The following is a 13,558-nucleotide window of genomic DNA, read 5'->3' on the forward strand; positions in this document are numbered from 1 at the left end:
ATTTATTCTTTATATTTCAAAACCAAAATCATATTTATTCTTTATATTAAAAAAAAAAAAAAAAAAATGTTCTATAACACTGTTTCTTGTTTTTCTTTAGCTCTTGAAAATTGCTTAGAATGACTTTTTTGAAAGTATTTAAATAACATAAATTTGGTCCTCTATTTGCATAATTTCTAATGGAATTGGTAATTTATTTGTAACAAAAAAAAAGTTCGTTACCGGCGAAACTTGCGAGAGTAATTTGTTAACAGTGCCTTTTAAAAGTAATCTAGTCGCCATTTTATTTCCACCATTGTGTGGTATAGGCCCGTCGGCCGAAGTGCTTGTATACGTTTTCCAGTAGTGTATTTTTCAGCTGCATTTATAATAGCTCTATATAATATTTATTTTATCTGAGTGCGTAATTTTTATTGTTATATGCTGTAGAAAGGTGAATTTAGGGGATCTAAATTCCCCATCACTTGCAGTTTACCTCTTTCTTTTCTTTTAATATCCCAGACCAGTATCAATATAAGCCGAAACCGACGTAACTATCTAAAAATGTGTTTTTGAAACTTTGTTTTAAAATGAATACGGAAAGTTTCTTCTGTATTTGTGAAGCTCCAGAAGGAGTTTCTTCTGCGTTTTCTTCATTTTATAATTTTTATCAGCTGTTTGTTCTCTATGCTTGCGGATCAGACGATGGAGAAAAAATCAAATGGTCGTTCTTCGGGAAACACGAAAGGAAATAGTTCAGAAACTAAAGGGAAACAAGGTCGGTTAGTTTCTAGTTGTATACGTATTTTGTATTAAATTGCTCCATTTTGCAAAATAGCAATTTTAGAATAAGATGAACCTGAGATGGCCAAATTGGGACTTAAGAAAATATTAATAAAAAAAAAAATAATAATAATAATAATAAAAAATGCCCGTCATTTGATGGGGGTACGCGAGAGGGGAAAGCAAGTAGCCCATGTTTCACAGGGTACTGTATGAGGAGATTATTCCGAGACTGCCAGCCAAGTAGAATAGTTTGCATCTTTACTGCTACGACAGCCAATAAAATAAGGCCCTATTTGGCAATGCATGGATTCGCACGAGCAAGTTATTTTTCAGTGAATTTAATTTTGTGATTAGTTAAACAGCAGAGAATTCGAGCTTTACTAAGAACAAATGTTTAGCACATTTTTCGGGAAAAAAAGCGAAGACGTAGTAGTAGTAGCAAATGAGAGCATCGGCCACAAAAAAAAAAACAAACAAAAAAAAAAAAAAAAAAAACAGTTCACACATCTGTACCCTTCAAGAATTTGTCCAGTTCTCCCATGAATTTATTCAACCTATCCACTTCCACAACAACAGATGAAAGCCTGTTCCAAAAATCAACCACCTGCTGACTGAATGTAAACGTCCACACATCTATCCTGCAACCATTCTTCCTCATATTGAATTTATGCCCCCTCATGTGTGTGTAGCCTTGCCAGTTGGAACAATACTATTAACATCCAGGTTTGTCAATCCATTTGAGGCTTTAAACACCTCAATGAGATCTCCCTGCAGGTGCCTAGTCTCCAGATGCTGCAATTTGCAGAACTGAAGCTTTTCTAGGTAAGAGCATCCTTTTGTTCCCTTCACCAATCTGGTTGCCCTTCTCTACACCCATTCCAGCAGATCTACATCCTTTCTGAACTTAGGCCTTCAGACCTGTATACAGTACACAAGATGCTACATAACCATGACAAAAATCTAATCACCTCCTTATCCTTGCTAGCAAAGTTTCTGTATATCATTGACTAAACACCGTGAGCTGTCCTGGCGCCATGTCTGCCATAACAGTGAATTTCAGAGAATTTCATGTCTGACAACAATTACCTCAGCTCTTTCTTTCTCCACTACCCTGAGTTTACTACCACAGCTGATAAGTTACTCTGGAGTTACTGCTACCCAAGTGAAGTACCTTTCATTTGTCAATGTTAAATTTCAACTGCCATTACTTAGCATATTGATCCGATTTTCAAAGGTCTTGTTGTAGTAGCTCACACTGATAATTCTTGTTTAACCACATTGCCAACCTTTGTATCATCTGCAAACTTAGACGTTAAGCCTGATATACCCTCATCAATATCATTGATAAATATTAAAAACAACAACAGACCCAGTCATGGGCACCAGCAGGATATTTTGCAAGGTGGCACATGTGGGAATAAATTTTTTCTTCACCAAATTTTCGAATATGTGCAATATCTTATGTTTCAATAAATTAATGAAAATATTAAAAATTGTGTATTACTTTGAAATCCAAAGGTGGTGCACTTGCACCATGCTGCTGGTGCTCATGGACCCAACACTGAACCCTGGGAAACCACTAATAACATTAGTCTACAAAGAGCAGTGGCTATTGATGACCACTCTGTCTTCTTCCACTTAACCATCCCTTTATCCATAGCACTTACCCTTAATGCCACATTGCTCCAGTTTGTACAGTAGTCTTTTATGTGCAACAGTATCAAAAGCCTTCGTGAAATACAAGTATATGAAGTCAAAATTATTTTTTGCATCCAGTTCCTTGGCACTGCATCATAGTAACCTATCAGATTGGTTAGACAAGACCGTTTCTTGACAAGTCCATATAATTGTATGCTTGCCCAAATGGTCTTGCATTGCTTCTTTAACCATTGATTTCATTATTTTCCCTGCAACAGATGTTAGGCGAATAGGTATGTAATTATTCATGTCGCCTTTTGATCCCCCTATATGAATTGAGGATATATTTGCTTTTCTCCAGTCCAAAGGTGCTCTCATAATTATGGCTACGGGTTTGCTTACCTTCTTTGCTATCTTCTTTAATATAATCGGATAGATTCCATTTGTCCCATGTGACATTTTTATGTCCATCCTCAACAATTTATCCTCCACTTTTCCTTTCATTTATTGCATAGTCATTTAGTTCCTTGTTAGAGTTTGATAAACTTCTGGTATTCCCTTCTGTAAAGAATTCCTCATGTGTGAATGTAGATGCAAAATACCTGTTCGATTTTTCTGCATTCTAAGCAGGGTCATCAACAGGTAACCCATAGACATCAAGTAGCCCAATGTGATTCAACACATTCCTTCTACTATATATATAAACTTAGAAGTCTTTGTTGTTTTTCTTTACATTCTTTGCCAGATTTCTCATCTACTTTTGCTTGCCTAACCTCCTTTGTGTTTTGATTATAGACTAATTTATATCTACCATAGGCCTCTGTGTCATCTGTTAATTTAGCATTAGTAGAGGCATATATGATGCAAGAAAGCAAGCTTATATAGCATCAGCCAAAAAAAAAAAAAAAAAAACACTTTGTTTCACCCATTCATTCACTCCAAAAGTTTGCTAGTTCAGCCTTGAATTTATTTAAGCCGACATCTTCCATAATGACAGATGGAACCTTGTTCCAGCAATCAACCACCTGCTGGCTAAAGGCAAATTTCCACACATCTATTTTACAACTGTCTTTCCTTAATTTGAATTTATGCCCCCTGAGGTGTGGAATCTGAGCAAGAAGAAGAAACCCATGAGCATTGAGTTTGATCAAACAATTCAAAAGTTTATATACTTCAGTCACATCGTATCGCTGGTGCCTAGTCTGCAGATGTTGCAGTTTGCAGAACTTAAGCCCATCTTGGTAACAGCGATCCTTTGGTCCACTCACCAATCTCATTGTCCTTCTCTGTAATTGTTCTAGTAGCTCAACATGAGGCCTCCAGACCTATATGTAGTACTCAAGGTGTGGCCTGACCATTGCCTTATACAAGGGGATAATCATCTCCTTATCCTTGCTAGCAATTTTCCTATATTTCATTGACAAGACACCATGAGCTACCCTTGCAGCCTGTCTTCACTGCTCAGAAAACATCATAATGTATCTGACTGCACAACTATCCCCAGGTCTTTTTCATTCTCCCCTACCTTAGTGTAGTACCGCAGAGTTAGTATGTTACTCTGTGGTTACTGCTACCCATATACAGTAATTTGCATTTGTCAGTGTTAAACTTTAGTTCCCATTCCCACCTCTCTTAGCCCATCTGCTCAAATTTCCTAGATCCTGTTGCAGATAGGGTACCATCCTTACTGTCATTAACAGCCCCAACCAACCCTTTGTATCGCTTGGACATTAAGCCTGATATAGCTTCATCAATATCATTGATAAATACAGGAAACAACAATGGGCCCAACACGGACCCATGGGGAACTCCACTAATAACATCAGCCCATGAAGAGCAGTGTCCATTGATTACCACTCTGTCTTCTCCCACTCAGCAATCCATTTATCCATTGCAGCAACTTGCCCTTAATGCCATACTGCTCCAATTTGTACAGTATTCTTCTATGTGCAACAGTAGTAAAAGCTTTCCTAAGTTCCAAGTAGAAATGACATCAAAATTATTTTTTGCATCCAGTTCCTTTGTGACCACATCATAGTATCCAATCAAATTGGTCAGATGAGACTTCCCCTTAACAAACCCATGCTGTGTCCGAACTATAACCGAAGTGTTGTCTAGATGATCCTGCAATGCTTTAACCAGTGATCCCATTATTTTCTCCAGAACAGAAGTTAAACTATCAGGTCTGTAATTACTTGTCACTTTTTGATTCCCCTTTGTGAATTGGGGATACATTTGCACATCTCCAGTCCATGGATGCCCTCATAATCATGGTTAAGGGTCTGCTTACTTTCTTTGCCGTCTCCTTTAATATAACTGGATAGAGCAATTTCTCCTCCACTTTGCTCTCAGTTATTACAAAATCATTTAACTCCCTGTTGAGATATGCTTCTGTTGAGATAAGATAAGATTGATAAGCTTCTGGCCTTCACTTCCCTACAGAATTCGTCATGTGTGAATTTATATGCAAAATACTAATTCAGTTTGTCAGCTACCTGAGCAGAATCCTCAGCAATCGAATCATCGATATCAAATTGACCAATCTTATTCATCCCCTTCCTTCTAGTGTTTCTATAAGTAGCGATGTCTTTACTGCTTTTATTTACATCCCTTGCCAAAGATTTCTCTTACTCTGCTTGCCTAACATCCTTTGTGACTTGATTAAAGACTATCATAGATCTATCCAGTTATATTAAACGAGGCATCAAAGGAAGTAAGCAGGCCCTTAGCCATGATAATTTGTGTGTCACATTCATTTTTCTTCTCTGCCATGAGTCTCATTAGCTCATTTGACATCCATTTAGGCCTAAACCTTGAACAGTATTTCTTAGTTGGTACAAAAGCCCTAGTAGCTTTCAAGATTAATTCCTTGAATGCTTCACATTTAGAATTTTCTGTTGGTAACACATCAGTTGGGCCCATTGTATAGAATTTAAAAAATCTCTGAGGCCACTGTAGTCACCTTTATGAAAGCAGAAACCCTTCCTTTTACCCCTGATGAAAGTTAAATCTTTAAGTAAATTCCAAATCAGTACACTGTGATCACTGCCACCCAGTGGTTCCTTTATCTGCCGATTCTTAATGCATGAATAATCACTGCTGACAATCAGATCAAGAGTATTACTTCCTCTGGTTGCTTCTTGAACATGCTGCTTAAGAAAACAAATATCTAATAAATCCACTAAGATCTTGCTAGTGTGGGAGTGACTAACCCACAAGTTCTAGTCTACATCTGGGAAGTTAAAATTCCTCATTATAAGAATGAGATTTACTGGCCCACTCTTTCTCTGTACAGTTGTTTGTTGCATTCATCAGAGTCATTATGCCTATAACACACTCCCACTCTCAACTTTGCTTTCCCAGTGTTTATGACACACCAAACTAACTCAACACCACTGTCCACCCATGTCAGCTGGATTCACTTCCTTACATTTTGTGTGTTTCTTAACAACAACATCACCCTTCCTCCCCTTCTATGTCTATACTTTCTTTACCCATTGTACTCCCCAAATTCCAATTCTGAATTCCTTATCTCTGTGTGACACCATGTCTGATATCCCAACAATATCCACCTTTGATGTCTTCACCAGCACCTCAAATTCATCAAATTTATTTACTATACTTCTATGATTGCTGTCATGCAAATACACATGCACCTGTTCGTACTCTTAGTTACCCTAACAACACATGTATTTACTTGTTCCTTGGTAACACCCAGCAGTCTTTGAAATCCCCAACACCTCTTTCCAGGCTGCTGGTCATTCCAATAAAAACATTGCAAGAATCACTTTTTCTTCTTCCTGTGGCTACTGTCAATCTATTAGTGTGTGATCCCCCCCCCTCCAAGCTAGCAGTTTTCTGACCCACTTAAAACTGCCTCGATAGCATCAGCAAATATTCTTGTGCATTTTCTATTTAAGTGTATCCCATCCCCGTAGAAACAATCTATCCTGTTAACGAGCACAGAACAGGCTGAGAAATTCTATCCCATGACCTTTGCACAATCCCTGTAGAAACAATCTCCTGTTAATAAGCACAGAACATGCTGAGAAATTCTACCAAATGACCCTTGCACAATCTCTCCAGGGCTGAATTGACTGACAAGGCTCTCATCATATATTCCCTCCTATTGCGTCTGCACAGAATTGCAGACACTTTCAAATTTAACCGTAATTTGCCACTTTTTTTTCAACATTGATCTGTACTTGTTAAGTAAGTCTGCATATCTACTCTTAATGTCATTAGTGGCAACATGTACAACAACAACATCACCCTTTGTCCCCTTAAATGATATCTGCTGTACGTCATAAACTTTTGCCCCTGGCAGACATACCCTGGTCCTATTCCACCTTTCCTTTTTGCACAATATATTTCCAGTTTCTGTGACAATAGTCACCAACAATAGCTAGCTCTTGTGGAACCAGCACATTCTGCCCTGAAGGCTGCTGCTGTGTTGCCTGATGCACAAGAGTGAGCTGTGGCATTGAGTTAGGCAGCTGAGCTTGATGGGTCCCCCATTTTAATTTCTTCGAGGGCATCTACCCTACTCTTCAAACTCTCATAGACACCCATCAGAACACTGAGTTGTCACCTAATTTCTTCACACACTGCACTTAGCACACACAAAGACATTCTCCTTTGCTAGATCATGTCCTGTTCCAGAAAGTCCACAAACATTTCACGTTTCATATTTTTTTTATATGCTTTCCATGCACTTTTCTTTGTGACTTGTCTCAATAGTTCATCTGGCATCCATTTGCATCTAAGCCTTAAACAGTATTTCTTTGTTGGTATGAGAAGCCTTGTAGCTTCTTTGATTACTTCCCATTTAGAATTTTCTGTTGGTAACATCATCAGTTTGTCCTACTGCACACAATTTAAAAATTGTCTAAGACCTCTGTCTTAGACAATTTTTAGAAAAAGTTCTTTAGTAAAAGAAAAGCCTTTCCTTTTACAGTAGTTATGTCTTTAATTAAATGTCACATTAGTACACTATGATTGCTGCCACCCAGTGGGTCTTTTGCCTGCAGATTCTTAATTCATGAAGAATCATTGCTGATAACCAGATCAAGAGTATTGCTGCTTCTTGTTTCCTCTCTAACATGCTTCTGTTGAAAACAGTCATCCAAGAAATCCACAAAAGTCTTGCTATCATGTAAGTGAAGAACCCACAAATCCAGTCATTAATCTGGAAAGTTAAAATCCTCCATTATGAAACATTCTTATTTGCTGGCCCACTGTATTTCACTGTATAGCTGTTTGTTATGCTCATCACAGTCTTTAGGCCTATAATACACTCTTAGTTTTATTTTCCCAGTGCTTATATCACAAGGTGGCGCCTCCGTAGCCAGGTGGGAAGGAGCAGCGGTGTGTAGCACATGCTTCTTGATTAGACCAGGGTTCGAGCCCATCACCACCAAATACGGAGGATGCGGAAAGGTCAGGGAATGACTACTGCATATCCCGGAGCAATATGGCCTTAGTTGCTAATGCTCCTAAAAACCAAACAACAAACAGCTTATATCACACCAAACTGACTCAACATTCCACTTGTCACCCAAATAAACTGGATACACTGCCTTAGATTTAATATTCTTCTTAACTAAGAGCATAATCCCTCCACCTCTCCTGTCCTCAATGTCTTTCCTGTATACATTATACTCCCCATATTCAAATTCAGCATCATTTATGTCTGAATGAGACCACGTCTCTGCTGTTTCCATGATGTCTACATTCGATGACTTAATCAGTATTTAAAATTCATCAAATTTATTTACAATGCTCCTAGCATTAGTGTACATGCAAGTATACAAGCATGTGTGCCTCCGTAGCCAGGTGGGCAGGAGCAGCAGTGCGTAGCACACTCTTCTTGATTAGACCGGGGTTCGAGCCCGTGACCACCAAATATGGAGGATGCGGAAAGGTCAGGGAATGACCACTGCATATCCCTGGAGCAATATGGCCTAGGTTGCTAATGCTCCTAAAAACCAAATAACAACATACAAGCATGTGTTCTTACTCTTAGTTACCCTAATGCAGCTCATGTATTCAGTTGTTCAGTGATGACCCACAGCAGGGCTTGAAATCCCAGACACCTCGCTTTTCAGCTGCTGCATGTACCATATCTATTGGTTTTTAATGTGTTCCACATCATATTGTGCAGGTGTTTTGACAGTTGTGTATTGTTTTATATTAGGGAACTTTTAACGAAGATTTACTCATTTAAAATCAATTTCTAATGTTGAAATTTAAAATTTCAACATTAGAAATTGTACACAGGTTGAACTGTGTCATCAGTGTCCATCTCATCCGCTTCTCAACTTCAGTGGCCATCCCAGCCACTTCACAACTTATCTGCCTAATATTTTTAAGTCTTGTTTCAGTAGCATACTCAGATTTCTGTCATTAATCATCCCTATCTGCCTTTTGTATCATCACAAAACTTAGACATTTGCTTGATATGCCTTCATCAGTATCATTAATAAATATTAATGTAACTGTAACCTGAAGGATTCTACTAATTACAGACTGAAGAACAGTGATCAATAATAATTATTCTTCTCCTGCCACTCAACCATCCCTTTGTACAGCAGTCTCATGTGGAACAGTGTCAAAAGCTTTACTGAGGTCTTAAGTATATGATGTCAGTGTATGATGATATGATTATTTTTTTAAGTCCAATTCCCTCGTTACTGTGTCATAAGTAAATAATCAGATTGATCAGACAAGATTCTCTTGACAAACCCATGCTGCACTGCTGTTGCTTCTCTAATCATTGACTTCATTATTTTCCCTGGAAAAGAAGTTGTGATTACAGAACTCTAATTATTAACTTTGACCTTTTAGCATTAGTAGAGCACATGATGCAGAAAAAAAGCTTATACAGCATCAGCCAAAAAAAAAAAAAAAAACCCTTTCCATTTCACTAATCCATTCGTTCCAAATGTTTGTCTAGTTCTGCCTTGAATTTATTTAAGCTATCAACTTCCACAATAACAAATAGAAGTTTGTTCCAGCAATCAACTACCTGCTGACTGAAGGCAAACTTCCGCACATCTATTCTGTAACTGTGTTTCCTCAAAATTATTTATTCCCCTTTGTGAATAGGAGAGACATTTGCACATCATCTTTAATCTATAGAGACCTCCTGTGAATCCAAGGATGCTCTAATAATTATGGCCCATGTCTATATACCTCTTTTGCTACATCTTTTAGTATAAATGGTTAAATTCCATCAGCCCCAGATGGCTTATTTATTGCTTCAATAATTTCTCTTTCACTTTTTCTCAATTGTCACAAAATCTTTTAGCTGGCAGTTATAACTTGTTATACTTGTGTCCTCATCCCAAAAAGCTTCATGCTTGAATGGAAATGCAAAATATTTATCACTTTACCAATAGCTATTCCAATAGTTATTCCATTCATATGTGTTGGAACCCATTCAGTAGTGTTGGTTCATCCCTTTCCTTCTAGTGGTAATATAAGCAGAGAATCCCTGGTACTTTTCTTCACTTCACATTCTTAGCCAAAAATTCTTGTCATCTGTCTTAGGGTGCCTCCATAACCAGGTGGGAAGGAGCAGCAGTGCGTAGCACACGCTTCTTGATTAGACCGGGGTTTGAGCCTGTGACCACCAAATACGGGGGATGCAGAAAGGTCAGGGAATGACCTCCGCGTATCCTCGGAGCAATATGGCCTTAGTTGCTAATGCTCCTAAAAACCAAACAACAGCATCTGTCTTAGCTTGCCTAACCCACCCCCTTTTAGTTATTTGATCAAATACTACTTTGTACCTACTGTAGGTTATTACGTTCTCTTATAATTTATAATCATCTCATGCATTTTTATTCTCAGCTGCTGGTCTCATTTGTTTGTGTGGCATTTAGTTTGGTCTAAAATTTGAATAATATCTTAATTGGTATTATAAATCAACAGGGATTACCTTTATTTTAGATATAGGAAGCTTCTTTTCCAATTCTCCTAGTCCAACTCACTAATAATTCTTGAGGATGGCGGAGGAAGGAATGTAAAGAATAATCCCCCCCCCCCCATATCCAATTTTATTAGAACCCTAAATCAAACTCTAAAGTCCAGATATAGGACTGAAAGAAATAATCGGTCTATATTTATTAAACAGTTTAGATCTCAAAATCTAATTTTATGCCAATCCAAGTAATGGTTTCCATGCTGCCAGAAGTATGGTGTTTGTAGACAGCAGCCATGAGCGCTCATTGTTGAGACTGCATGGTCTGAACACTACGGTTCTGATAGTGGGGAAGATGGCCCACCTACTTTACAAAATAGATATCGCCATCCTCAAGAATTATTAGTGAGTTGGACTAGGAGAGTTGGAAAAGAAGCTTCCTATATCTAAAATAAAGGTAATCCCTGTTGATTTATAATATAATAGAATATAGGAATTATTGAGCATTTAATAGCTCTCAATTATCAAACTTAATTGGTATAAAAAGCTCAGTAGGTCCTGCAGTTTCTTTCCCGAATGCTTCCCATTTAGAATTAGCAATTAGTATTAGTAGTGCTTTCCTGCAAATGATGCAAGAAAGCAAATTTATGCAGCATCAACAACAAAAAAAAAAACAAAAAAAAAATATTGCCTCATCTAATCATTCCCACCCCAAATCCTAAGAATTTGTCTAGTTCTTTGAATGTATTCAAACTGCCCATTTCCACAACAAAAAAGGAAGTTTGTTTCAACAATCAACCACCTGCTGGCTGAAGGCAAATTTCTGCATGTCTTTCTTGCAGCCATCCTTTCTCAATTTGAATTGCACATCATCTCTAATGAATTGCAGTTCTAAGAGTAAAGTGGGCAACTACCACCTGTTCGTTGTCTTGAGTGGTAGAGAAAACCACGGAAGCAAGGAACATTCAGATATAAATGGAATTCTGAAGGAAGCAGCTCAATTTTGTGAAGGGGAAAATCATCCTTTAGTTAAAGTTAAAATGTTTAATCAACAGTTAAGCTATTTTGACAGTCATTCATGAGTTGGATACATCCAACTCATGAATGACTAGGTAATAATTTCAGCAGTGTTTTTTTGAATTTCACAAACGCATTTGACTCGGTGCTGCAAAAGAGGTTATCTGGAAGAAGTGAGGTTTTCCAAGGATGAGTACTGGGACCACTGTTGTTTTTAATTTTTTTTAATTAAAATTGACAAAGGGATAGAGGATACGATGCCAAAATTCGCAATTGATATCAATATTGTTAATAATTAGCACCAAGCAGAGTTTCTTCAGAGTGACTTAGACTTCAGGGATGGTCAGGACTGAAAAGTGGCAGCTATCTTTTAATGCAGCAAAAGTCCTACACTTCAGGAACAGCAACTCTAAAATAACTTATCCATTTGGGAGATTTGAATTGAAAACAATAGAAGAATGGTATTTGGGAGTTACGATATGGTCGGACATGTGGTTCTAATAGTAATAATGCAGACGGGTGGCAAGTGAGGTCCATGGTGTCCTAATGATGATTTATGAAATATTTTCTTGTAGAGATAGGTAGGTTGTAATCCTACTGTATAAGATAATTGTAAGACCACATGTGGAACACTGTTCAAGTATACAGACCTCACATAAAAAAAGACATTTGAGCATCTTGAAAGGGTCCAAAGACATACAGCATATATGGTAAGATCAGCAAAATGCCTCACAGGCCCACCTGCAAAATATATTCAGTTAATCACCAGTTCAAGATCAGTGGCTCTTGCTTTCTGTACCTTCCTAAATATGCGCAGAGTCTATAAATCAAAGGATAGCCAACATGTACAGTTACTATAGAGCAGTTTATGGAAATGAAAAAAAGCGTTTATACTGATTTGGACATCTTGGTGCATTCCAATAAATCTACCATCAAGACCTGAGAAAACTGCTTATACTTCAGGTAATAACAAATTCACTAACACTCCTGATTGCAGCCCACCTAAAAATAGTAACATAATAATCTCTAATACTTTATTCCTTCAGCAATTTTTTCAACATTCTATTTTTGATGTTTTTCTGAATCATTACTGAATCCATATTAGAATAAAAAGAGTAGCATTGACTTTAGTAAGTTACTTTACTTTTTTTTTGCTTTATTATAGTATTATAGATCATTTTAACATGAATTTTTCAATTTCTCTTATGGGAAAATATGCTTGTAATGATTTTTTACTTAAGATGCAATTTTCAGGTTTGATTGATTGATTGATTTAGTTTTTAATGGTGCATTGGCAATTTTCAGGAACCAGCAACTGTGTTGTAAAAGTTGCATTTTTTGTCGAAGAGGATTAATAAATTCAGTGTTTTTCATCAATGTTTCTACATGATGAATAATGTAACCTAGTTTGTTGTCATTTTTGCCAACTTAAAACGAACTACACCCACCCTTTGATCCTTTTCCAGTCTCTATTGACACAAAAAGGCATAGTATTATCATGCTCTCATTTTTAGAAAACATGCAAAAAAAAAAAATATATATATATATATATATATATAATAGCTAAAAACCCACAGTATTAGTATCAGAAAAGGGATAAGAGAGTTATAATTAAAGTGATATGAGGAGCTGTAATTAATTTTTAATGCTTTCTGCTTTCCTGTGTGTGTTCAAATAAGAGATATCAAATTTTAATTTAAATAATTTATTTTTAGTATTCTTTTAACACGTGCTTATACACCGATGAGCCAAAACATTATGACCAGCGAGTCGTTATGCAAATCAATACCGAGTATCGATCCTAATACTGAGCTCCGTTAATCAGTGTTACTCTTGTTCTTCAGATGGGAAAGGCAGCAGACTTAAGTGAGAGTGACAAAGGCCAAATTGTAATGGCCAGATGACTGGGTCAGAGCATATTCGAAATGGCATGGCTGGTGGGGTGCTCACGGTCAGCTGTGGTTAGTACCTACTGAAAGTGGTCTGAGGGGGGAACCCACAAACCACCGGTGAGGTGTTGGACGACCACGGCTCATTGATGCTCAAGGTGAGCGAAGGCTCTCCCGTATGGTACATGACAACAGAAGGGCAACTGGCAACTCACCAGTAATTGGAATGCTGGTGACGGGAGTAATGTGCCACAACACACACAGTACATCGAACCCTGCTGAAAATGGGGCTGTGTAGCAGCAGGCTCCTCCAAGTGCCCATGCT

At 37.6% G+C, this 13,558-nt stretch overlaps 1 protein-coding gene across 1 annotated transcript in view; it reads left to right on the plus strand.

The window, feature by feature from the left end:
* Nucleotides 1-287: 287 nt before the first annotated feature.
* The window catches only part of LOC150085173 (E3 ubiquitin-protein ligase RNF10), a 197,799-nt gene continuing 184,528 nt past the window's right edge, over nt 288-13,558 (plus strand). The window contains exon 1 of the mRNA XM_090373063.1: nt 288-757. Within this exon, the coding sequence (XP_090229189.1) occupies nt 667-757 (91 nt within the window). The 5' untranslated portion in view covers nt 288-666. The remainder of the gene's footprint in view (nt 758-13,558) is intronic.

The sequence above is a fragment of the Mastigoproctus giganteus genome, chromosome 5 (genome assembly GCF_048544385.1).
Source record: "Mastigoproctus giganteus isolate SK-2022 chromosome 5, ASM4854438v1, whole genome shotgun sequence".
NCBI lineage: Eukaryota > Metazoa > Arthropoda > Arachnida > Uropygi > Thelyphonidae > Mastigoproctus > Mastigoproctus giganteus.